The sequence below is a fragment of the Rhinichthys klamathensis genome, unplaced genomic scaffold (assembly GCF_029890125.1).
Source record: "Rhinichthys klamathensis goyatoka isolate OS25496 unplaced genomic scaffold, OSU_Roscu_1.1 h1tg000251l_1, whole genome shotgun sequence".
Lineage (NCBI taxonomy): Eukaryota > Metazoa > Chordata > Actinopteri > Cypriniformes > Leuciscidae > Rhinichthys > Rhinichthys klamathensis.
Genome location: NW_026606773.1, coordinates 242,530 through 269,152, shown reverse-complemented (window position 1 = coordinate 269,152; position 26,623 = coordinate 242,530). Strand labels below are relative to the sequence as shown.

At 36.0% G+C, this 26,623-nt stretch overlaps 3 protein-coding genes across 11 annotated transcripts in view; 2 read left to right on the top strand and 1 right to left on the bottom strand.

Moving 5' to 3' along the window:
- Positions 1–1,711: 1,711 nt before the first annotated feature.
- LOC130101082 (GTPase IMAP family member 9) lies at positions 1,712–3,931 on the bottom strand. The gene is made up of 4 exons (XM_056266634.1): positions 3,772–3,931; positions 3,331–3,454; positions 3,021–3,098; positions 1,712–2,699 (listed from the first exon to the last, which is right to left on the bottom strand). Exons 2-4 carry the CDS (start codon positions 3,431–3,433, stop codon positions 1,867–1,869), a joined length of 1,014 nt encoding a protein of 337 aa, XP_056122609.1. The 5' UTR covers positions 3,434–3,454; positions 3,772–3,931; the 3' UTR covers positions 1,712–1,866.
- Positions 3,932–4,741: 810 nt separating this feature from the next.
- slc25a17 (solute carrier family 25 member 17) lies at positions 4,742–9,689 on the top strand. Its single transcript, XM_056266635.1, has 9 exons — positions 4,742–4,969; positions 5,280–5,340; positions 5,445–5,511; positions 5,649–5,800; positions 6,597–6,713; positions 6,799–6,947; positions 8,030–8,125; positions 9,322–9,407; positions 9,539–9,689. Exons 1-9 carry the CDS (start codon positions 4,895–4,897, stop codon positions 9,687–9,689), a joined length of 954 nt encoding a protein of 317 aa, XP_056122610.1. The 5' UTR covers positions 4,742–4,894.
- A 1,404-nt stretch (positions 9,690–11,093) lies between these two features.
- Positions 11,094–26,623, top strand: part of mrtfaa (myocardin related transcription factor Aa) — a 49,589-nt gene continuing 34,059 nt past the window's right edge. For 8 of the 9 annotated variants that reach the window (XM_056266627.1, XM_056266620.1, XM_056266628.1 and 5 more), the window contains exons 1-3: positions 11,095–11,190; positions 14,337–14,405; positions 19,237–19,410. In XM_056266627.1, the coding sequence (XP_056122602.1) occupies positions 19,251–19,410 (160 nt within the window). In that variant the 5' untranslated portion in view covers positions 11,095–11,190; positions 14,337–14,405; positions 19,237–19,250. Of the gene's footprint in view, positions 11,191–14,336; positions 14,406–19,236; positions 19,411–26,623 lie in introns of all 9 variants that reach the window. The other variant, XM_056266629.1, reaches the window with a different exon arrangement.

Below are 26,623 nucleotides of genomic sequence, written 5' to 3'. Positions count from 1 at the left end.
GAAACAAGTGTTAATAATAATTTAACAACATACACAAATAGCAAATAAACACTGGGTGCTCATTAAATAGGTCTATTCACTATTATAAGAACAATCTGGATGAGGCCAGTGCTGAGAGAGCTAGGGTGGGTATTGACCACAGATGATTGTTTTGCAATCATTAGCGTGATGATTGTAGTTGAGAGAGCTGTCTAAAATACAACAAAACAAGCATCATCCTTCTTCATTTTTGACACGATATGGGACATCTGATTACAACAACACTTGCTTAATAGTTCATAAACTACTGCTTCAACTGATCTCTAACTTCAGTTAACACCGAAATGAACTATTAACTGCACTTACCTCTGCTCAGCCTTGAACTGGTCGAAAGCTGATGACGTAACATGGAGGTAGGCCCGCCCTCACGTGATACTGATTGGTCGATTGATGAGCTTAAATCTGATTGGTTAAAGAGTACGACTGCTCTGTATTACGAGTGAAGCGCTGGCGCTGCCAGGAAAGTCTCAAAAATACACACACACACACATGCAATGCGATTGACGATTTGCACATTCAAATTCAAGGACACACTCGTACATTTTAAACATTCAAAGGTTTTTGTGCACAGTTGTATATCTACGAATTGTGTTTTGCATTTGTGAAATGTATTTTATGGATATATAATTTTATTTTGCGCATGTGAACTGCTTTTTGTGAATATATATTTTTTTCACGCACGTGAATTTTTTTTGTGTGTACGTGAATTAGGTTTCACGCATGTGAAATTGTCTACGCATGTGTGAATCGTGTTTTTTGGGTGAATTATTAATGAGTCTGATCTGGCTCCATAATCTCCTCGGCCGTCTCAAAAAACCGTCTCCTCAGCGCACCGCTCTATTGAAACAGCCTGTACTGATTCGCGCGGCTCGCGCCTTCTGATTGGTTCTCGGGATGTAGTGGCTTTTGCTGCCAAATTGAAGTGGCGTCTAGAGGCTTTTGCCGACAAACTGATATTTCTGAATGGGCTGAGGCTGAGATTTCGAGGATTTGAAGCAAATATATTTGTTGAACGTGTACTGTGTTCAGATAGCTTTCACTCAATGTCATTATTTCATTTTTGACGGAGGTGGCGTTTAGAGGCTTTTGCATCTGAACTCTTCACAATCTCTGCATCACATTTACAACATTTCAAATCCCCCAGTTCTTGTTAGGGATGCACCGTCCTATACCACTTTTTAGAACTATAGGCAGATGCCGATACTTTCATTTTTGGTAGCCTACTTGTCGATACTGACACCTATTTTCATTGCATTTGTAATTTTTTTAATATATTAAACCAAAAGAATATAAATCATATTCATTGGTTTAATTTATTTAGCAAATATATATTTCCTTCAGTTGTTTTAATGCTTAATTATACCTGTAAAAATGTATTAAGCTACTTACTTTATTATTTAAATGTTGTTAATTTTGAACAAAATAAGGTTGCATATGCGCTTTAAGGTCATTAACTCTTTCACTGCCAGAGTTTTCTTTTCTTTTTTTTAAGTTGCAAACCACCACCAGCATTTTTGATTGCATTTTCACAAAGATCTCATGGCCCCCAGAATATTTTGTTGTATGAATATCTGAACATGCAATATATCAAAAGAAAGAACAGACCGCTGCTTTATATAAAATAAAATAAAAAAATTATTCTAGCTTCATGCATTCTTTTTTTATTCAACACTTGAATATGGGCAAGTTTTATTTAAAAAAAACATAATTTTACTCAGTCGAACAAAAAATACATTAGAAGAATTTGCCCTGTCCATTTCTATCTTACTGTGCAAGCCGGACAAATATCGATAAAACACAAGCATTGTCAAATATTTGGACAAGTTTCTAAATGGAAGATTTTCGGTCTGGGTGACGTTTGGCTAGTTTGATTGAGATTTTTTGTTTGGCTGGATTCTCAGCCATTTTTCTTGCATCATTTTCTTCCATTCTCCAGAGTTCCTGCTTTTTTCTCTCCACCTCCTGCTCAGTTTTGCTGTGTATCATCAGCTCTCTCTCTTTCTGTGCAATCTGGTCTTTTCTCCGCTCTAAAACTTTCTCCATTTTCTTCTTGATTTTTCTCTCAGAGGCGGGGTAGAAAGACGTTGTGTAGCAGCTCTTTCCATTGATGGCCACAAGGGTCTCGACTTTTTTTAGGAGTTCTGTCACGGGCTCATAGTTTGTCGTCTCCTTGTTATTGAAAAACAGAAACCCACCGCTGCACTTATGGATGAAACTGCGTAAGTCCTTGTCCGAGCATGCGATAACATCATTCGCCGTCTTCCCCTCCAGACGATCGCCGTGAGTGAACACAATGATGGTGTAAGTCCATATGCTCTCCCCAAACATGCCCTCAATCAGCTTATGCATGCTTTTGTCATCATTACTTAAGTTCCCAACAGGCATAACCAGCAGAAACACGTGTGGTCCTGGAGTATAGAGAGAGGTGGACTTCAGGATCTCTCGGGTCACTCCCTTCTCTGTGTGGCCTATCCTGTTCAGTCCCGGCGTGTCGATTATGGCCACGGGCCGGCCGCTGATGTTTCCAGATGCTCTTTCACAGAACTGGGTGACTCTGCTCAGTTGCATGTCTGATTTAAAAGCACTGTACCTGAGGATGGTGTTTCCAGTTGAGCTTTTTCCAGACCCCCTCGCCCCCAGTAACATGATGCGCAATTCCTCTGCCAAAATCATGAAATACCAAGGTTTCAATCATACAATATAAGAGTTTAATATAACTGCTTAACCCTCATAATCTCTCGAAGATGATTTCTCCAAGTCACCATGAAATCAAAATTTCTAACTTTTTATGGGGAAAAATGCAGCATTTATTATAAATGGTTTATCCATGAATGCCATTATTTAGTATTATTTTTTAAAATTCATGTGCCATCATAATATTTAATCAAAATAACTTCAGTAGTGCATCCGGTTGACACTACATTATGTTTTTTAACTGATTATAAACAAGTTTAAAATGTGAAAATCATAAAATGTCTTACCTTGTAAGTCTATTGATGCAGTTAAACTGGTTTCCTCTACGTTCTGCACGTTTTCATACAGTTTGTCAGATGTTGCATCTGTGAATAAAATTCTGTTATTGTTTAAGTATTCACACACAAAACACATTGTGTTGACAGACTATTTTCTATGTAATCTTCACTTTTTTAAAATAATAGACATTGATCTCCCTGATCTTAAAGTTGATAGTCATTGACTGTTGGAATATTGTATGGAATTGTTACTATAGCTTAATAATTTGACTTTTTGGGATGTCATGAGATGTTGTAAACGTTTAACTCCGCGACTCACAGCCCGTTGATGAGTCCAATGCTGAATCATTCTCATCTTCCTCAAAGTCAATCCCATCTTCCTCAGACTCGTCTAAATCTTCATCTGCTTTCTTACTGTCCATCTTATCCTGAAGTGTAATTTTCTGATGTAAAAAGAAGAGAATTTCAAGTATCATGCTGCAGAATACCATTATCTTATTCATTTTTTTTTTCCTGTTTTTCAGTAAAAATATTCTTACATTTAAAGATAAGATATTTTAAGATATTAAGAGTTTATTTTTCTTATCTTGTTAGCTTGTCTTTTACTTGTTTTAAGCATAAACCTATCTAACTTTCCTTAGATTTATGCTTAAAACAAGAAAAAAAAAAGTCTCTGATCTATTTTTTATGAAAAGTGTAGATTTACTCTGTTTATTCTAGATCATCATATTTAACATCAAGAAACGAGACAGGGACTTACCTCAGTTGGTAAAGTTGATAGTGTTAAACCTGTTTATGTAATACATGCACCGATCAGCACCTCCACACTTGCATGAGACGAGGAAATCTGCCGGTTTCATATGCTGAGTTGGTTGTGGAAGATATGTCAAGTATTCCACACAGGTATCGAGTTTAGTTAGAGGGCTGGTCTTGTTAAAGGATGCAATCACTTCACTCAACAAGCGTTTCTTCCATTGAGGCATGAGGACTCGTTTAACATGTTAGTCAGGAATAGAGTTTGGCAGGTACTTTTTTATTTCAATGAAAAATGCTCCTCCAGCCTTGAGAGTGGAAGCTAGATTTCAATCTGAGTAACAGAGTAGATTAAACTGACAACATCTGAGCACCTGTGTGCAAAGTCACAAAGATTACTGTATCTGAGCTGTGTGGTTGCATTTCAAAATATCCAGATCTATATATATATATTCTTCTGTTTTTAAAAAAAAAGTCTCTTGTACTCATCAAGCCAGCATTTGTTTAATAAAAATACAGAAATAAAGGTAGTCCAACATTGTGAAATATTATTACAATTTTAAATAAGGGTTTTCTATTTGAATATATTTAATATATAATTTATTTCTGTGATACAAAACTGAATTTTAATCAGTCATTACTCCAGGCTTCACTGTCACATGATCCAAATATATTGTCAGCTGCTTTAAAATGAACTTCATAAAGTATATTGCTATATAGAATGTCAATATGAGTATTTGCATGACTGTTTTAGAAATATTTGAAAAAGAAACCCATTTAATCATATATGAGAAGGTTATTATTTCTATTTGTCATATTTCCCATAGAAAGTGTCTATTCAGCATAATAATAAAAAATCGCTTACAGTTCCCTTTTATTCAAACATGTGGGAGTGGTTTCCGTTACTGATTGGCTACACAACGCGAGGTCAAGACAACTTTTGTCCAATCATCGTTGAGGAATTCAAACGGACCCGGAAGTTGATCAGTTCAGTTTGATGTTGACAGGGAAATCTCTCTTGGAGCTGTGTATCATTCCGAATTCTGAACTCAGAAACCATATAATTGGTTTGTAATCTAAATAAATTAGGAAAAAAGTCACTTTGCAGTTGCATTTTCCAGTTTGCGAGGATGGGATCTAAAGATCTGAAACTTCTGGATGTGTTTTCATACGAGAGTCTCGTGCATGCAGTCGCCGGTGCGATGGTAAAACTCCATATTTTTTACAGTCTATGGGTAAAACTCAGCTTTACATGATCACGTCACATCTGTATGGTTTTTATATGATCTCGTTTACGGCTTTTTGAATGATGACATGTGTAGTTATCATACATTTTGATCCGCTTTGCTGACGTCCACCTGCTGCATGACAGCATTAAAAACAATTCAAGGAAAAATCAATAAGTCTTCATAAAATGCTTTGAACCTTTAAAGTCAGCATATTAAATGTGACACAAACAAATCTAATGTTGCACTGATCTATATCATGTTTTTGATATAAGTCATTTGTTTGCAGGGCAGTGTTACAGCAATGACTGTTTTCTTTCCTCTTGATACAGCTCGGCTTCGGCTGCAAGGTAAACAGTGAAACACATTGATTTTTGATTTCCTTTTTGCCCCTTTATCTTCTGGTTTCTGTGTTTTAAAATATGTGACCACATTTTTTTCTGTTTCTGTGCAGTTGATGAAAAACGGAAAGCCAAATCTACTCCAGCCATTCTGTCAGAGATCATCAAGGAAGAGGGTCTGTAAGTTATTTCACATGCATCAAATCAATGCATGTGGCATCATCATTTGTGGCATCATCTGAAGGTCTTTTTCATTTTATTTCAAGTTGCAAGCATAACCAATAACCAGTCTTTTTTTAATCTCTCTCTCTCCCCAGGTTAGCTCCATATAGAGGCTGGTTTCCTGTAATCTGCAGCCTCTGTTGCTCAAACTTCGTCTACTTCTATTGTTTCCATAGTCTGAAGGCCACCTGGCTGCAAGGTCAGAGGTCAACGCCAGGGCGAGACCTCGTCATTGGTGTTGCAGCAGGTTTGCTTATTTGAAAATGTACTGTATGTGCTTCTCATAAATTTGCAGGAAAGCTCAATTTCCCTTTACATTACAAGAGGTCTGACTCTCTAACCATTAGGCCACAAATGCCCCATGATATTTGATCATAATTACAGTAAAAACAGTAATATTATGAAATATTATTATCATTTAAAATGAATAAATGTTTGATTGACTTTTGTTTGAATATATTTTATTTTAACATTTAATACAAAGAACAGCATTTATTTTAAATAGAAACCGTTAATAACATGTCACTTTTAATCTATTTAATGCATCCTTAATAAATAAAAGTAGTGGTAGTTTATCATGGTTTACACAAAATATTAAGCAGCACAACTGTTTTCAACATTGAGAATAATCAGAAATGTTTCTTGAACACCAAATCATCATATTAGAATGATTTCTGAAGGATCATGTGACACTGAAGACTGGCATAATGATGCTGAAAATTCAGCTTTACCATCACAGGAATAAACAGTTCTTTTAAATTGCAATAATATTTCACAATATTACTGTTTTTATTGTATTTATGATCAAATAAATGCTGCCTTGGTGAGCATTAGAGACTTCTTTCTAAAACATAAAAACATCTTATTTATTCCAAACTTTAGGCCCGTAGTGTTTAAATTATTGTTGGCAATGGTATTATATATTATATATATATATATATATATATATATATAGATTATTTTTCATGTTTCCTCATCTTCTACTATATGCATGTACTGTAGCTTGTGCTAGGACTAAAATGAAGCTAACTGTCTGCCTTTAGGTGTAGTGAATGTTCTTGTGACCACTCCACTCTGGGTAGTCAATACCAGACTGAAACTGCAGGGTGCGAAATTCAGAAATGAGGACATACAGCCCACACACTACAGAGGAATTATGGGTAAAATATATCAGACATGATACTAATTTCATTCCCTTTAATTAAAATGTGTGATATCATTATTAGTTGACCTGTCTCTCTTCAGATGCGTTTGTACAGATCATGCAGCAGGAAGGAGTGGGAGCGTTATGGAACGGGACGTTTCCCTCCCTGCTGCTGGTGCTCAATCCAGCTGTGCAGTTCATGATCTACGAGGGTCTGAAAAGGCATCTCCTGAGGGGCGTGAACAGAGAGGTTAGACTACTGATACAAAAACAGTCTTCTGGGGACTTCTTTTATAATGTTCTAAAGTTCATAGTCTGAAACTTTTACAATATAAAGGACAGTGCAGTAATGGATTATCTTCATTTAGAGGTTTTTCTCAGCAGACCCAATTATGACGGCACACGAATAAACAGATGAGTCTGTTCACAAGATCTCTGTTGGCTGGGAAACAGTAACCGCAGCATTTCTGATATTGTAGAATGTGTAAATGATGATTAGAAATGTTAGAGTGGATCTGCCCATTCAGATCAGCACTCATGAGGGAGCATCTGTCGAGGATGAGTGAACCACTCCACAGATAGTGTATTGATACCATAGTGATATAGCAATACGATTAAGCAAACAGGCATCATGTCACAGAACATTCAGTTTCCAAATCGTGCTTTTTCGTTTAAATTTAAAGGGATAGTTCACCCAAAAATGAAAATTCTGTCAGTAATTACTCACGTTGTTGTTCCAACCCCGTAAGACCTTCGTTCAGCTTCAAAACACAAATTAAGTTATTTTTTATTAAATCTGAGAGCTGGATCACTCCTCCATAGGCTTCTTAAGGGATCGAAACTGACCGGCCCAAAAGTTATGAAAGACATCGTTAAAATAGTCCGAGTGACTACAGTGGCTCAATCTTAAGTTTATCAAGCGACGAGAATACTTTTTGTGCGCAGAAAACAAACAAAAATAACAACTTTATTCAACTATTCATTTTCTCCTGTGTGGGCCTCTGACGTGAGTTCACGAGAGCGCCACGACGCATGCGGGAGACAGCCTATGGAGGAGTGAGCCAGCTCTCAGATTTAATCAAAAATATCTTAATTTGTGTTCCGAAGATGAACGAAAGTCTTATGGGGTTGGAACAACACGAGGGTGAGTAATTACTGACAGAATTTTCATTTTTGGGTGAACTATCCCTTTAAATATGCTGTTTCCTCTGTGTTGACAGGGTGACTCTAAATGGGTTTGCAATGTGTTCAATTGTGATTGAAATGATTGATTTTCATTTTAGGGTGAACTATCCCTTTAATTGATATGTTTCACTATCTGATTGTTGATAGCTGTCCTCGGTGGAGGTGTTTCTTATTGGAGCCATTGCTAAAGCCATAGCAACCACCATAACCTACCCACTACAGACAGTTCAGTCTGTTCTACGGGTAAGACCAGAGTACATTTGGATTATATTTAACCAAGCAGGTCTCATATACATTCAAAGGTTTGGGGTCACTAAGAAAAACATTTTGAAATGAATTCATACTTTTTCAAAAGAAATTTTCTTTTTTTTTAAAGATATCCATTCTCTAAAATTCTTGTCCTAATTAGGGTCACAGGGATGTAGTCCATCCATATGACAAATACTTTTATTCAGCAATGATGTATTAAATAGATTTTATATTGTTACAAAAAATTGCTGTTCTTAAGAAATTTCTATAACACTTTTCTATAATGTTAAATTTTTACATTAGTTAATGTATTAAGTAATATGAACAAACAATGAGCAATGCATTTCTTTCTGCATTTGTAAATTTTTGTTAATGTTTAGTTATTACAAATCAAGCTGTTCATTGTTTGTTCATGTTAGTTCACAGTGCATCTACTAATGTTCACAAATACAACTTTTGATTTTAATAATGTATTAGTAAATGTTGAAAATAACATTAACAAAGATTAATAATTACTGTAGAAGTGCAGTTCATTATTAGTACATGTAGTTAACTAGTGAAACCTTATTGTAAAGTGTTAAAAAAATTCTATTCACTAAAAAAAATCACGTTTTAAACAAAAAAAATGAACTGTTTTCAACATTGATAATAATAAGTAATGTTTCTAGAGCAGCAAATCATGATATTAGAATGATTTCTGAAGGATCATGTGACACTGAAGACTGGAGTAATGATGCTGAAAATACAGCTTTGATCACAGGAATAAATTAAAAACTATATGTGTGTGTGTGTCTATATATAGACACACACACACATATAGTTTTTAATTTATTCCTGTGATCAAAAGTGTTAAAAAAAAGTCTCTATATATATATCAAAATACTGTACAGTTTGATTGGACGTGACCACTGATGTCAACAACAAAAGATAGTTGAGGGAAGCATTTTCTCCTCCCTTTTAAGAGTGAATTTATGTAGCTCTCGTAACTATCCACGGTTATATGTTTAGTTTAATTTGCTTTTAATCATTTAGCATTATTATTCTCTGCTGTCCCTATCAGAACAGACCTGCGGCCCACCAGTTCAGAACCACTGTTAGACATTAGGAATCCACACCTCTTCTAAACTTTTTATTTTGTTTGTGTACTGATAATATGGTCTATTTAAACTGTCCTGTTCCTCTGTGTTCAGTTCGGACAGCATGGCAGGCCTGCAGATCGGTCCAAACTCCTGAATAGCCTGAGATCTGTCATGGATCTGCTCATCAATAGAGTCAGGTGCAATAACACACACGTATTCCACTCTGCCGTTTATTTTTAGTAGCTGAGCTCACTCACACAAGTTATTATCTTATGATATCTGAACTCCTCCTGTAAAACTGACATGTTTGTTGATTGATTTACTGCAGGAAGTGGGGCATGCTGGGATTGTTTAAAGGCCTGGAGGCGAAGCTGCTTCAGACGGTCCTCACTGCCGCACTGATGTTCTTGCTGTACGAGAAGATTGCCAACACCACCTTCAGGGTCATGGGGGTCAAACGCACAGTGACGTCCCACTGATGTCCCACATGAGTACTCGTGTGTTGAGCAGTGGTCAAATGATGTGTGTTTTATAAATGGACAAAATATACAGCATCTAAGCCTAAATTGATCGTAGAACAATTGCCACCAATGGTCTCTATGATCAATTTAGGCTTACGATACTTGTGAGAAACGCTGCCCAGGCTGGTTTTTCTGGTTATGTTTAAGTGGTACTTGATTTTACTTGACAACTCCAAGCCACTGAGACTGAAACAGACCTTTAACCTAAAAAGTCTACAGCCTGAACTTTTAAATGTCTTATTTTTATCTTTCTTGATAAGGGACTGGAATAACCAGTTAGTGAGTCCGAATCACCACATCTGAACTCTGAATGTTGCACTTGTACACAGAAACTGCAAGACACTTGAGGCTTATGTGCATGCTTGACAGACTCATGGGAATCCATACTGAGATTAAAATGCATTTAGACAGTAAAAGCATTTCAAAAGTCTCAGTGCTGATGTCCACACTGTACTGAAATGTAAGTGGAATCGTCAGCATACAGTTACAGATGTTTATGAATGTAAAATGTGGATTTTTTTTCCCTTGAATGTCAGAATGAATATTAACATTGATTCATATATTAATCGCAAACCCAGTCAGATGATTCAAACTATAAATACTTTAGGATATTGTATGCATTGATGACTACTTAGATTTTATAATTGATGTCACATAAAATTTGTGTAATATATTTTTTTACAATAAAATAATTAATCAATGTTAATGTGGTACAAAATGGAGTCGTATGCACTGTTTTGCTTTCAAGGGAAACCTCAATATTGACGGGGACAGACAAACAGTAAATTGCGTAAATTGGCCACCAGGAGGCAGTAGATCGCTCTTTTTGCGCTGTTCTTCAACTCAAAATTCCCAGACTAGAGAGTTTTCCAAGGCCCACGATTTTAGTGACTCATTAATGTATTTTTAAATAATTAAATGATCATCATTGTTGATTTGTTTGTTTGGAAACTAACAGACAAAGCAGAATCCTCCATTGTTGACCACAAAAAAAAAAAAATATTTTTATGTTATTGGAGATATTTGTACACTTTAAAGTATATAGACATTATAAACATTTTTTATTTTATTTTGTAAATAACGTACAAGCTAACTTTCATTTTACCATTTGGTAAAATCTCAACGCTGAGCTCCCACCCTAAACCGGTGAGCATTCCGATTGGCCCTCTGATTCCACCGAGAACAGTAAGCAGCGATGTGATTGGTTTAGTAGGTCATCGTTCAACACAGTCGACCTTTTTTGTTACAGATATGGCTCTTGTTTGTCCCTGTCACGGAAGTCATTTAAATGAGCCTATTGGTTATTTGCGATGCCAGTCTTCTAAGTACTCGCCAACTATTGGATGGATCACAAAAATGGGCGGGGTTCCGGTTGAAGTTTGCTGGATATCGGAAACGATTAGTGAAGTCCAGACCAGAGGAATACCAATAGATGATGAGATGTATCACCCATTGTAAAGTAAGACAACTTTTAAACTTATGCCTTAGTTTGTTCCAATAACGTTACTTTCAGGGTGTTTAATATTGCATCATGAGCTTGCTGGAAGTTGCATTGTGTAGTTGGGAACAGCAAGCACATGGTCTGAGTTTGCTTGTCAGGATACCGTGCCATATGTTTGCTGGGTGAGACAGCATCTTTTTGGGGGGTTGTCCTGCGTATGACTGAAGATTATAAGGGATACAGGTCACCTTGACCACAGTGGGCATAGGAGGGTGCTTGTGGTCCTGATGCTGTGAAGTTATGTAACGTGCATCATGACATGGTGTCTTCATTATTTTATTGAATGCATCTGTCGTTAGGTGAGTTTGCATATTATGACAGCTCTTAGAACATGTTATTTGAAGCTTTTAAAGTGTGTTCTTTTGCCTTTGTTCCAAAAGTACTATGGTTATGCCATATGTTTTGTTTTTGAACAAGATACCATGGTAAATAATACAAACAATACCAAGTAGTTTATTTTGACATTTATGGTATTATCGTGCCATGTGCAATATCAGTGTATGTGAGTATTTCTAAAAGAATTTTATTTATAAAAGAAAATGTTTGACTTTAAAAAAAAAAAAATATATATATATATATATATATATATATTAAAATTAATAGGTTTGTGATAAATATATTTCTAAAATAAAAAATAAAAAATGTATTAATAAAATAAATTAAAAGTAAAATAAATGGGTTGTAAGTGTCTTGAGGTGTATTGCATGATGCAAAAGACTTATTGATCTCTCTTTGTCACATCAGCATTTTAACTGCAGGTTGGAAACATTATGAATATATGATATTTAACATACACAATTATACCACACAGTTTGTGATCAACAGGCATGCCTTCTGCTTCACACACACTGTGTGTGTATCAACTAGGTCAGCTGATGATTCATAGTGACTAAATAAAGTGGGACAAAATGAACTCCAACTTCTGCGTCATTCACACTATATAGAGATTTTGAGACACACCAGCTTAAAATTATAAAAACAACAGTCCTCACTTATTTCTGTAATATGTTTCTTGTGCCTCCCTCTTTTTAGTCACTCTTACTTTTGTGCTTTTGTCTTGCAGCTCAGGTTTCAAGGAATGTTGAAGTTCATCTTTATCAGCAGCAGAAATGTGCAGCTTGTACTTTTGATAAAACACATTAATTCTTCTGCTAAAATATGTGTTATTTGGGCTGTAAGATTGTCTAATTTGTCCTTTTAGTTGTGGTACTGCTGTTCTATGTGGATAGACTTCTGGTTATGGGCTACTGCTTTAATTCTAGTGTCTGGATGTGGGTCTGTGTTAAGAATCTTTGTGCTGACTGAGAGATGAGTCAAAATGATTTTCTGTGGCATGCTGTTGATGGAGCTTTTATTGAACTCAGAACATGCTTCTATGCAACAAAACCTTATGTGTTATAAAAAGTAAAAATATAGGCCTACAGTCTATATACTGATACTGTGTGTATACTGATACTGTGTGTGTATATAGGGCTCAGCAATGAGAGGGGCCGAGGGCCAGTGTAAAGGCCTGTTTACATCAAGAATGATAACTATAAAAAAAATTAAGTTATCATTATAGTTGTTATAATAGTTGCTATTCTTTAAAATGTAGATTGATTTTTAGAACTATATCTTTATTATTATAGTTATCATCCTTTTGGTTTGAACGGCTTACCGCGTTTGAGAGGCCTGTTGATGTTGTTATTGTTAACTAAAACTATAAAAAAAAAAAATTTCTGTAATTGAAATAAAGCTGAAATAAAATAGTTATAAGGTTAACTAGAAATGTTGCCTTGGCAACAAGCTGAAATAAGTTGATGTTGAAGTACTAAAATGACTAAAACTGATATAAAAATATAAAACAAAACCTAATAAAAATGACTAAAACTTAAACTAATATCAAAGTGAACATGAACATATTATTAATGCTATAATATTATATAAATAATAGTAAAATAACACTGTTGCTGCTGAAAATCTTGAATTCATTGAACTTGTACAAAACAAGCATTCATTGAACTTGTACAAACAAGCATTTTTTGCTAACTTGCAAAACATTTTGCTTTCTGTTATGTATTGCACATTATCTTTGTGACAAATCAGCAGAATTTGCAACAGCAATGTTATCTAGCTTGCTTACACGGATGAGGGTTTTGTGGAAAATGACTGTTAGCTAATTTCCAGCTTTTTGTTATGTAGTTTAAAGAAAAATCTTGCGAAGAAAAATATGAATATTTCTAAAATATTTATTAAAATAAAATATATTAAAATAAATCATTCTTTTGTGGTGGATTCAGTGAAAATGTTGACATGGTGAGTAAAAAAAACCCCAAAACTGGCAAATCCTTATTATTGAATCCTGATGATCTTTTTACCTAATACCCCTAATGTAACCAGATCTCTGAGATGTTTTTGGTAATGGTAACACTTTAGTTTTGGGCCCAATTCTCATTATTAACTAGTTGCTTGTTAGCATGCATATCACTAGGATATTGGCTGTTTATTAGTACTTATAAAGCATATATTAATGCCTTCTGCATGACCATATTCTACATCCCTGAACTTAAAAACGACCTTACTAACTATTAACAGGCAGTAATGGGCTCTATGCACGGCGGTATTTCCGGTGAAGGCTTAAGGATGCTGGATTACTTCCGCCGATCGTATAGAGTCCAATGCTATACCGAGAATTTATATTGGTTTTTATACTCTATTGCTATACTAAAGAAACGTTAGTCACAAAAACAGACAAAACAGACACCCCTCATTTTTGTTTATGCTTCTTTGTTTATTATATTAAATAAACACAACTATATATAAAATCACATCCAAACGTATTAAAGTTTCGTTTCAAAGACGAGAGGACAGTACATTTTGAAGACTCTGCCATAATCCCGGTTTCCTCGGTTTTCCTCCGCTTTAAATCTCCCCAACCGGAAACGCAAGAGCATCCTTGCATCAAACGCGGAAGTTATGCGTGCATATAGCCCATTAGGAGTTTATTGAGGCAAAAATAAGTTAATAGTTAGTTAATAGTGAGAATTGGACTCCAAACAAAAGTGTGACCATGTTTTTTATTAGCTAATCTTTTGCTCTTTCTTGATCTATTCTCTTTCTTGTAGTTGGTGGTGTGTCTCACCTGACATGGAATTACTCCGAGTCCGGACTCTTTTGAACAGGGAATAAATCAGGTAATTGAATCACAAGCACCTACACATAAACACCTCTGGGTATTTTCCACCTCACACCTCCTCTTATTTATTTTGCTGCTGTTCTGCATCTGCCATTCCCAAAACCCTGATATTCTCTTCACTTCTCAGAAACTCAGCGCTCTTTAATTTGGCGTAGTAGATTAATATAGTTCAAACGGCATGTGAATTGATCAACTCTTCCGCTTTACACAGTAGCATGAAATAAACATGAATGAACATCAGAAGGTATGTTAAAAGATACTGTACAACTTACCGTAATTCGTATCATGTCTTGTGTTATCGCTCAATTAGCATTTCAACTGTGGCGAGATGTCAATAAAACAGCTAGTTAGCTAGAAAAATTAACAATATTCTACAATATTTCATATTTGAATAAATATCATGAAAACAAGCTTTTATGACAGCCACCCTTTAAATGTTTATATTTAAAAAATCGACTTAGATTAGAACCATAATTGTGTAATTTGAAAGGTTATTATTATAAAAAAAACTTCCTTTTTGTGTAATTTAAAAGTTTTTACACAAATCAACTAATTTTAACCTTTAATAGTCACGTACCAATTGACAGGGTTCCCTGACTGTATAGTTTACGGCTTTAGTTGACAGATAATAATTTCCTTGAGAAAAGTTGACATGTACTGTACCTGATATACATCCAAATGAATCAATATCGAATTAAATTGAAATGAAATTGGTATTGAAATAAATGGAATCACAAGCTTGTGAATCGAAATCGAACCCAGCCCTAGTTTGTATTCATATAGCCTAGGAGTAAATGTCAACTTGAAACACCATGCACAACCCATTTTGCTTTTGTAATCTGATACATCTCAGGGAAAACAAAACAAAAAACTGACAGAGTCAGTTGGGATTGCGGGCCACATGGATACTGTTGGCCTGGCTGTTCCTGGCATAGATTAGCCAGCTGCCACTTTGGAGAGACACCAGGCACACGGCATGATATTCTGACTCAGTGAACTCATCTTTTTGGTGATGTGTGTAGTCTTAAAATGTTGACTTGTCTATGCCCCACGTGTTTAGCTTGGTAAACAGAAGAAACAACCATACAACTGCCCGCTGTTGAAGCCGATATTAACGCCAAAGTGCATTTGTAGAGGGATAATTTATACTAGAGAGAATGGTGTTTTGCATTCTGGCCCAGATAAAAGCAAATGTGCCTGACCACGAAAGCCAAAATAAGAAACTTGACCACAGTTTTACAATTCAAAGACCTGGGGGAAAGACCTTGCTAATGCTGATTCCATTCCTCCTCACCCATAAAAGTATCCAAAACCCCCAGAATTTGTTTGTGTACTGGCTTTAATTGGACTGTCTTTTTGCTGGGAGTGTATTGGAAAGACTATAACTTCTGAGTAGGGTAAGCAGTAATCTTCAAAGTGATGTACGATTAGTGATGTCAGTAAGTGCAATATGTTCCCAGCAGTTGAGCATCAGTTTCCCATAAAGATCAATAAATCATAAACATTTTGTGTAAGTGTATAGTGTAATTATCGTGAGTGTGTGTTGGATGTCAGAGTCAGGATGTCTCAGTCCATCCATCCACCCATCCTGCTCATCAAGGCTGCGTTTATTTGTTTAATAACATAAAAACCGTAATATTAAGAAATGTTATTATAATTTAAAATAAATTATTTCTATTTGAATCTTTTTAAACAATGTATTCCTGTGATGGTTAAGCTGAATTTTTGGCATAATTACTCCAGTCTTCAGTGTAACATGATCTCTCAGAAATGATTCTAATAGGCTGATTTGGTGCTATATATGTATATGTAAATTTCTATACATTCACAGTCTGGCGCAAACAGTACATCTGGTGTTTTGCCGTCCCTTTTTCCAAACTTCCCTGTGTTCATAGTCGCTCTCAGCACATTTCTCTTACCACAAATACTCCCACTCATATTTTTAGTATTACTTCACAGAAATGTTCTGTGAACCAACAAAAGGGAAGAAAAAAGCATATTACAGAAAACAAATGAGTTTGCAAAACAATTTTACTGCAGTGCTGAGAATCTGAGATGTAAACAGAATGCACCTGTCAATCATGTTTTCCCGTTATGACATCATTCATCACCATGGCGATAGATTCCAGCAGCACTGTTTTGCTCAGATGGCCTGATGAGAACTGTGTGTGTGTGTTTTGTGTGACTCACTCGGCACATGAATAAGCTGTTATCTGCTCCTCTCTTTTTCTCTGTACTCGAACCCTGTGGAGAGAAATGCGTTTCTGAAAGCACCTGACGCTCCAAATCAAAACCAATTCTCTTGTTCTGCAACAAAGTGTTTTGTTTTCTGCTAACCCTTTGTGTAGAGGGATAGTCTGATCCGTATGACTTTTTCTGTTCCACAAAATAAGACCGTTTAAGATTCTTAATGTAGCTTTTTCAGATTATACAGGACAAATAACACCATCAAATCATCAAGAGCTCAGTGAAAAGCCTTACTACAATGAAATCCACTGATATTTTTGTTTGCGATTCATGTTAGATGAGAACAGAAACATTATTTTTTTTTACTTTTTTTTTCACCTAATTATGCTCAAACTAATAAAAAAAAACTTTAATAAATATTGCTCCATTATTAACTGTGCTTTACCAATTAAATAAACTAAATTAATTCATATGGCTCTCGCTTGAGTTTGCAGCTTTGTTGATGCTTGCAACTTCTCAGTAAACTAGCTGAATTAACAATGTTATTTCCCTTTTATTCAAAGCAAAGTGATAGGATCTGGCAATGATCTTTTTTTCTGAAGAGGGGATTTTGTAATTTGAGATCAGTTGTGATGGAGAGCTTGAGGCGTTTTCATTGAAATTTCACTCAAAATGAGAAATATGTGAATGCTTTCTGGATGTTTAAAACACAGTGATGCATTGTAGAATATTTCAAATTGTCCAGATCTTACCTGTAGCAATTACAAGAAATTATTCAGGACATTTTCTACATTCCACATTGACCGATCCAAAATTTTGTACACAATTCTGATTATACATTATTACATTAAGCATATTTTCTCATGTTGTGCTTTTTTAACATACATCCCCCGTAGTCAATAATTGAGCCCCTAAAACTCATATTTGAGCACCAAAAATGACATATTTAAACGTCTTCATGTCTTAAAATAGCTTGAATGTAACAACCTTGCTTCATTTAGTATACGCGGAGCGATGAATATGAAAATTAGCCCCGCCTCCACTCACTCACACCAGCTCACAGATTCACTTGCTCAACTTAACTGAAGTAAACGCTGCACAATGGTAACGCTCTTTACAACGTCGGACACATAACATAACAGTAATTAATATGATTAGCCTTTAGCTTGACTGTTATCAAACAGCTAATAATGTGTTGCTAATGTTACACAAAACATGTTCCTGTTCACCATCTCAGTGTCAGACAGTTGCCTTCTAACAATCCTTAGAAACAACTGGAAAAAGTGGCGAAAGACATATATAGTTCATCATAACATTGTAACATCATATACATAATTCACCCGCTTTGTACCCAACAGAAAAATATACCGGGATTCATCGGTTCTCTTTAGACTCCCCTGCTTCAGAGAATGTAAATGATGCTAAAGCCATCCGGCACCTTGATGTGATTAGTTACAAGGTAGTTTGTGACGGAAGAAACCAGCGATTTCAAACTGCGTTTTGAGACGGTCTTTAGTTCACTGCAGGTTTAAAGAAGAAAAATACTCAGCAATGGTGTTGACTTACGAATTTGCACATGTTTTATATAGCATATTAAAAACACACCACATATAAACAACATTTAAAAACTTGATTTTCATTTTCCACCACAGTGGTCTTAAAACGTACATTGCTTTTTTTCAACAGATGATGCAGGCATTCTAAAATTCTGCTTTTGAACATTTAAATCTTCCAGATGATGCAGACATTCTAAAATTTAGTTTTTGAACATTCCAATGTTCAAGATGTTGCAGACATTCTAAAATTCAATTTTTTTTAATGTTCTTGATATTTCTGGCATTCTAAAATTCAAACGTAGATGTTGCTGAGAAATGCAGACATTCAAAAATTCTCTTTTTTGAATATTCAAAATCTTATGGATGTTGCAGACATCTTAATTTTTTTTCTTTAACATTTTAAATGTTATAGATGTTGAAGACATTCTAATATTCTGCTTTTGAACATTTAAACGATAAAAATCTTGTCCCATTCAGCACATGAAACCATCTTTCTGGTTCTGTAATTGAGTGTAAAATGTGTAATCTGAGCTCTAGGTTTGCCGGGACATTTCACCATGACACAGAATATGTAAAGGTCAGAGCAGACATGCTCTCAATTTTCAAATGATCTTTCAAGATTTCAAACATTGGAAGTTGATGGTTGGAAAAAGTGAACCCCATTAGCAGATGTGGCCATGGCTGAATTTCTGACTCAGTGTTGATACCTTCGCAAGCTGTCACTGCAAAGATGCTGCTTTCTGCATGTGAAGTGTTATAACATGTTACCATCGTGATGGTGTTTGTCATCTGCTTAAAATGCTTGCAGAGTTTGTGTTACCACTGTTTTTCCTGTTGCAGTGAGATCATATTATCTCTTCACTACACACACACATTCCGAGATTTGTAACTAAAGGTCATATTCACAATGTTGTACTTTTTTCCTGGAAAATATCCTTGTACATACTTTGAAAAACTGTTGTCAGAAATTACAGTTTGTTCCCTTTAAAGGGACATAAGCCTACTAGCAAATTTAAGATAAAGTAGGTTAACGGTGAATGACTAAATGTAATTGTTTTTAATAATCTGTTCTCTTTTTTCCTTTAGGGCTGTTTTTGACCATGGCGACTATCGGGGAGGACTCAAGTCCCAGTTTCCCGACCCCTTCTCTTCCTACAGGCTCCGCCTCCAGTCCACAGAGTGAAGCCGTAGCCAATGAGCTGCAAGAACTGTCTCTTCAGCCCGTCCCCAACTTGCTTCCTATTCACGAGAGAAAGAATGGTCAGTTTATTATAATGCCAAAACAATTACACCTAAATACTAAATCTAAAAACACAGAAACTTGAATAACAGAGTGGTGCAGGTATGACGTCAGAACTCGAAAGTCTTATTCACCGCTGGTTCCTTCTAATTTTTCCTATGGGGTTTTATAATGGTTTTTTTTTTAAAGTTATGAGTAAAATAAATTCGGTGGTAAACATAACTAGATGACTGCACTCACTCACACCCCAATCTGTCTTCTCTAGTTACTTATTACAAATGTACATTTTCAAAAATGAACTTAACTGCTTCAAAATTCTCGGTTTTGCTATGGATGTGTGTAAATCATGTTGTAGAACAAAATAAAGTAAAGTCAAGTTTTGTTTACCACAGGCTTTAGTTTACTTTAAAATGATACTCTTAACAACTTTCTTTAGTGTGTAATGTTGCTGTTTGAGCATGAAAAAATGTCAGCAAAGTTTCAAAGCAAAAAGTCACTCCAAAGGGATTTAGTTATTCTCTAAATCAGTAACCACTGTTTCTGAACTCCCTTGAACACCTCTATTGCAGTCTTAAATTTTCTTCCAGGAACACACTCGTCATATTCCTCATTTAAATAATTTCCACCCAAGGCATACTCAAAAAAGGGACTAGGCTCTGAGTTGCATTAGAGGTGTATTGAAAGTTGCGGTTATGGTAAGGGGCGTGGCATTTCCGAAATGTGTTCGAGGCGGGTGACCAATCAAAACACACTGGTCCAGCCGACTAATCAGAGCACATAGCGCTTTTCAGAGGGAGGGGCTTCACAGAGACCGGAACTAAACAGAGCGTTACTGAGAGACTGAGAAGAGAGGTGCTGAAACAATGCAAAATATGAGAAGTTTTTGAACAGTTTAAACTCTAGCATGACCTGTTCTAGAAGACCCTGAAAACAAAATCAAGATTTTGTAAAAGGGCATAATATGGCCTCTTTAAAACAACTGGTTTTTGTAATGTAAAAAATTAAATCATATCATAAAGAAATTGTGCACCTTTAATGTATAATTACAACCTATACAATGCCACTGAAAACCAGTTATACTTTTAAGAGAAAGAATAGCTCATCTTAAAATAACCTGTGAAAAGGCACCATCTCACAATTCCTGGACAGATTTTGTCCCTCATATTTTTGTTTGGGTGTCTTAATGAGAAGAATATTTCACATTAATGGCAGTGTCACTGTCACCACATCTAGCTATGGAGAAAAAAACTAAACTAAAGGCAACCTAGATAAATGTTTGATGGTAAATTTTTCCACCACAAATATTAAAGTGGTTAGGTACGATTCATTTTAGACTGTTTTATTTTGCAGGACTTTTGTAAATCTAGCAGCCAAATGGCAAGGACTTTTATTCTCATTTGCACTTATCGGATGCTGATTTTAGATCCCTTTATGTGCAATCACAGATTTTAAAATCAGATTTTTTTTAATGTAGCTTGAGTCACATTAATCAAATAAAATAAAAAATCATTGTAACACTTAACTTAAATATGGTTCCATTTGTTAACATTAGTTAACTACTATAACAAAAACTAACAATGAAAAAAATAACTTCTAAAGTATTTATTAATATCAGTTAATGCTAATCTCAACATTTGCTTATACAGTATCTGTTAATATTATTTAATGGACCCTAAGCTAACAGACTAGCAATGAACAGTGGTATTTTTAATAACTAATGTTAACAAAGATTATCAAATACTATATCAATGTAGTTCCCACTGTTAAAGGGATAGTTAACCAAAAATTAAAAACATTGCTGTCATAATTTCATCACCCTCATGTTGTTCCAAATCCGTAAGACGTTCGTTCATCTTCAAAACACAAATTAAGGTATTTTTAATGAAATCTGAGCAATTTCTGTCCCTCCATTGGAAGTTATGCAACTACCACTTTAAAGCAACACTAAAGAACTTTTCCTCTTCGGTCGCCCTACAGGTTGGAAGCGGAATTGTCCATTACCGCTGTCGTAAATAATTTAACCTACCGCAGCCTAGTGTTGCACGCACGCTCGCTGTTTACCTAGCACCGGCTTTGGAATGAACGATGTCCACAGACAAGGTAGAGTATGTTGCATGATTTCATGAAAGTGTGATGTATTGCGACATCAGAAACGAAGCAAAACTAAATAATGACATTATAAATAATAACACTTGACGTAAAGCAAGTCAAATTTGTAGTTTTCTTATGTCTCATTAGAACTACAGAAACGCGACCCGGTCTGGCAAACTTGTATAGTGTGGTTATAGCTGTTATAGGACTGCAAAGTGAATCCAGAAGTGCCTTTCACCCTGTTACGACTTGATGAACCACTGATACGATTTTGCAAACATTTATTTTAAAGGGGTCATATAATGCCATTTTTGTACAAGCTAATATGATTCTTTAGGGTCTAAATTAAAAGTTTGTAATATACTTTAATTAAAAATTCTCATTAGTATTGTAAGAAAACAGTTATTTTACCTGGTCAAAAACAGCTCTGTTTTCAGCACGCCGTTTCAGTGCATATGACTTTAAATGATAATGAGCTGCGCTCACTCCGCCTCTCTGTTCTGTGCGTACACGTTTGTATGTAACACAATAACCATAACGCGTTGTTCATTATAAACGTGGGATTATGAATTATATTGAGAACGTCGTACATAGAAAACATGCCGTAATGTACCCTGAGTGTAAACCTTAGACGCATTCATCGTGAAGCGTGCAAACGATTTGCAAAGATATAAATATTAATATAAAGGTTCATAAAACGTTACACTCACTTCAGTTGTTCTAGAGGTTCAGCAGGAACACAAATAGCTGGTACCGATCCTTTATTCAGGAAGCTTCTTAGCAAAACCCGCTTTATACTGACCCTCGTTTATAAAGCAGTCTGGTGAGAAATGATTCGCGCAAACATGAAAGCATTGACGTTGCTCGTGGGGAATATTCCCTTCGAAAACAAACTCAGCCACTGCGTCTTCAGCGGTTCGGATTCAGGAACATTAAAATGACTGCTGTGTTCGTTATTACACCCAAGAACAGAACACCACAATCGCTTATACGCCATTCTGCTCATAGACAGTGCTCCAGCATATCAACAATGACCGCGCCGATCCGCGCGGACTATGATTGACAGGACGAGCGAGGGCGGGTCTGTGTTGAATCACTGCTGTCAATCAACAATCGCGGGAGGGGCGTCCGTTTTATTGACGTCACAAAAACGAACGGCTCAATTTGAGGCAGGGGAAAACATATAAGGAGATTAAAACAAAAACACTGGATGGATTTTTATCATTATATGATGGTTGTGTACAGGCACTGCCAACACACATTTCAGTACAATCAACTTGAAAAAGTGCATGTACCATTATATGACCCCTTTAAGGTAAAAAATTTCTTTAGTGTTGCTTTAAAGCTTTAAAAAGTTCACAAAGAGATTGTAAAATTAATCCATATGAATTGAGCTGTTTAGTCAAAATTTTCACTTTATATTCGACACGATCGCTTTTTTATGATGAACAGATTGAATTTAGGCTTTGATCAATGTTTATATGTGAATAAGTGAACATAAACAGAAGCTCAACTGTACCTGCCTAACCCTGCTTGACACACGAGAAAAAAGCTCAAACGTGCTGCGTTACACGAGAATGAACCTCATTGGTTCTTGCTGAAGCTCAAACGTTCTGCGTAACACATGATAATGAACCTCATTGGTTCTTGCTGAAGCTCAAACAAGCTACACAACACAGGACAACAAATCTCATTGTCATTATGAGGGAGAGTAATTAATAAAAGAATTTCCTTTTTTCGTTAACTAATGGAACCTTATTGTAAATTGTTACCAAAATCATAAACAGGACAAAAAGAAAGTGCTTCAACTGACGTGCACAAAGTGCATAATAACACAATGTTATGGTCTGATATTATAAGCCTAATGTTATGATTAGCATACATGCACATGGCCGAAATGTGACATGCTCACACGTGGCTAAGTTGATTAACCGTGTTCTGCCTCATAGCAATGACCTGTTTAGCATGTGGTGACCGGCTTCTGGCTAATAATGGTTTATTTTGTATTGCTTATTTTTGTAAACACCCACACTTGCCTCCCACAATCTCTGTATGTTCAGGGTGAAAATTTGGTTGTAGGAACTGTTATCTGTGAGGTGTCGCTACTGCCATCCAGTGGATCCTATCAGCACTTTGGTATACTTTTTTATTTATTTATTTATCCTGGAAAAGTATTGGTCAGCCTGAAATTACTTGCACTACACGGGTTGAACAATGATACTGAAACACTGGCCAATATACAGGTGAAACTCGTAAAATTAGAATATGGTGCAAAAGTTTATTTATTTCAGTAATTCAACTTAAAGGTGAAACTAATATATAGACTCATTACATGCAAAGTGAGATATTTCAAGCCTTTATTTGTTATAATTTTGATGATTATGGCTTACAGCTTATGAAAACCCCAAATTCAAAATTAGAATATTGTGAAAAGTTTTCATATCTGTAAGCCATAATCATCAAAATTATAACAAATAAAGGCTTGAAATGTCTCACTTTGCATGTAATGAGTCTATATAATATATTAGTTTCACCTTTAAGTTGAATTACTGAAATAAATGAACTTTTGCACCACATTCTAATTTTACGAGTTTTACCTGTAGTGTTGGAGGTTTCACAACTATTTAAGCACGGCCTGGTGGCCAATCTTCACTAATTTTATACATCAGAGTGAAGGTTGACTTAGCAGAGCAATAGTACAGCTGCACATAAAATATTGCAATACACACAACATTATGGGAGACATATCCGAGTTCAAAAAAGGACAAATTCTCACTGGCTCATCTGTGACCAGGACAGCAAATCTTTGTGGTGAATCAAGAGCTATGGTATCCAGGGTAATGTCGGCATATCTCCACATAGAACAAACTCCATCCAACAGGATTAACTGTCGATGCAAGATGAAGCTGTCTGAAATGATTGTCCAGTACTAACCCAGATTGTCTCCAAAAGACATAAAACCACAGCTGCCCAAGTCACTGCAGAATTAAATGTGCACCTCGACTGTTTGTCGGGAGCGTCACAGAGTCAATATTAATGGTCGGGCTGCTATAGCCAAATCTTTGGTCACACGTGCCAATGCCAAACGTCCGTTTCATTGGTGCCAACAGGGCAAATCTTGGGCTGTGGCCAATGTGAAACATGTATTGTTCTCTGATGAGTCCACCTTCACTGTCTTTCCTATATCCGTGGGAGTTACGGTGTGGAGAAGCTTAACAGCCGAACTGTTGCTGTCCAGAGTGAAGAACGGGGTGGATCAGGGTCAGTGATGGTTTGGGCTGCGATATCATGGCATTCCCTACTGTGCTTGATGGACGCATCACTGACACGAAACATTCTGGAGGACCGTGTGCACCAAATGCTTTAAACACTATATGATATGATATAAGCTATAAGCATGATAATGCACCTACAAATACAGCAAGACTTGTGACAGAATGGTTTGATATACATGAAAGTGAAGTTGAATAATTCCCATTGCCTGGACAGTCACCAAATCTAAATATTTTCGAGCTACTTTGAGGTGTTTTGGAGGAGCAAGTCAGAAAACGTTTTCATCCAGCAGCATCACATAGTGACCTGGCCACTGTTCTGGAAGGCTTAAAATCTTTCTGGCCACTGTGAAGGAATTGTATCTGTATAAATTGTATGAAACCAGGTGTTTCAGTTTCATTGTCTAACCGTATATACACAGTCTGGCAAGCAAGTATTCATTTAGCAGATGCTTTTAACCAACCCTGATTTGAAGTGCCTTATTCAGGCTAATGGATCGGCCCTAGCGAGAAGGGTCTGGCTGCAGACATGCACTCTACTCTGTCTGCACGAGCACTCTCTGCACAGGAACTGGAAATAAGTTGCATGATGTTGTAAAGAGATTTTGGCACTTTGATTTTTAAAATTTGTTTCTTATAATAATTATTTTGAAACAAATACAATAGTTTCAGCAATGAAACTCACATTGATGTGTGTTTCAGATGACATGCAATATGTGCTTCTACAGTCAATAACAAAATATAAAAGCATCCAAATATTATTTTTGATATTTGGATGCTTTTATATTTTGTTATTTTATCCAAAGTCATTTATTAGTGTAACTTTCAGCAGGTGTCTGAATAATTTATTTGTGGCTAAATAAGATAAATAATCTTATTTAGGTTAGAAGCGGCTTCTCGAATAAGAAAAAACGTATGACGACCCGCTTTCGCGTCAATAATCGCGTCATCAGAGAAGTGAAGAGATGTCACTGCAAGAGGGAGAGGAGGAAGGTATTTTGATGAAATATTACAAGGACACATGAATTAAAAATAATTTATAATAAATATTGTAGTATTCAATAAAAAAACAAGAATTGTCCATTTTGATTTCATGGTGACTTTAACAGTAACAACATTGATGAGAGACTCAGGATGTAGGAGACAGGACTACTGTATGTTTGCATACACTCATTTTATTCTTCAAATGCAGTTTGAGAATTTTTTAGTTTCATTACTTTTACCCTTGAGCCCATCACGTTTATCCATAAAGCACATGTATCTTTCTTGATTCGTCGCCTCCAAGGATATTTTACACCCTCACACTTCAGCGTGTAAAATCACATGCGGTTCAGGAAAGAGTCTGGGCCACGTTTGCTAAAAATGGCTCCTAAAACACCAGCCAAACAGAGCGATTTTACACCTTAACAGTGAAGTGTGGCTGTCAGACAGACTTTAGATGCATTTCCAAAAATTCTGCAGTCTTAAATAGCTGCACCAGACAATTATGTTCTCTCCACAGCTGCCAGAAAGTCTGCACATTTTTTAGGAAGTCCTATTTCTACGATTTTCATTTCAGCCATGTATTCATACTAAGAAATGAACGTACATATCTTTTGTGTCATTCTGTCGGGAGAGATAAGTCATTGAGTGCAGAGTGGGTTGCCTTAAAAAAAACACACACTACTCAGCACAAATGTGTGTGTGTGTGTGAGGAATGAATGACTTAAGGAACAGCTGCGGTAGTGCTGTCACACACAGACGCACACACACACATACCTTTCCCTGCGGATAACTTCAGTCTCCATGCTGCTACTGCAACAGCAGGAGCTCTGGATCTTTGATGTGGCTGATTCTTCTCTTTTTTTATTTCTTTCTTTTCCATCATCCT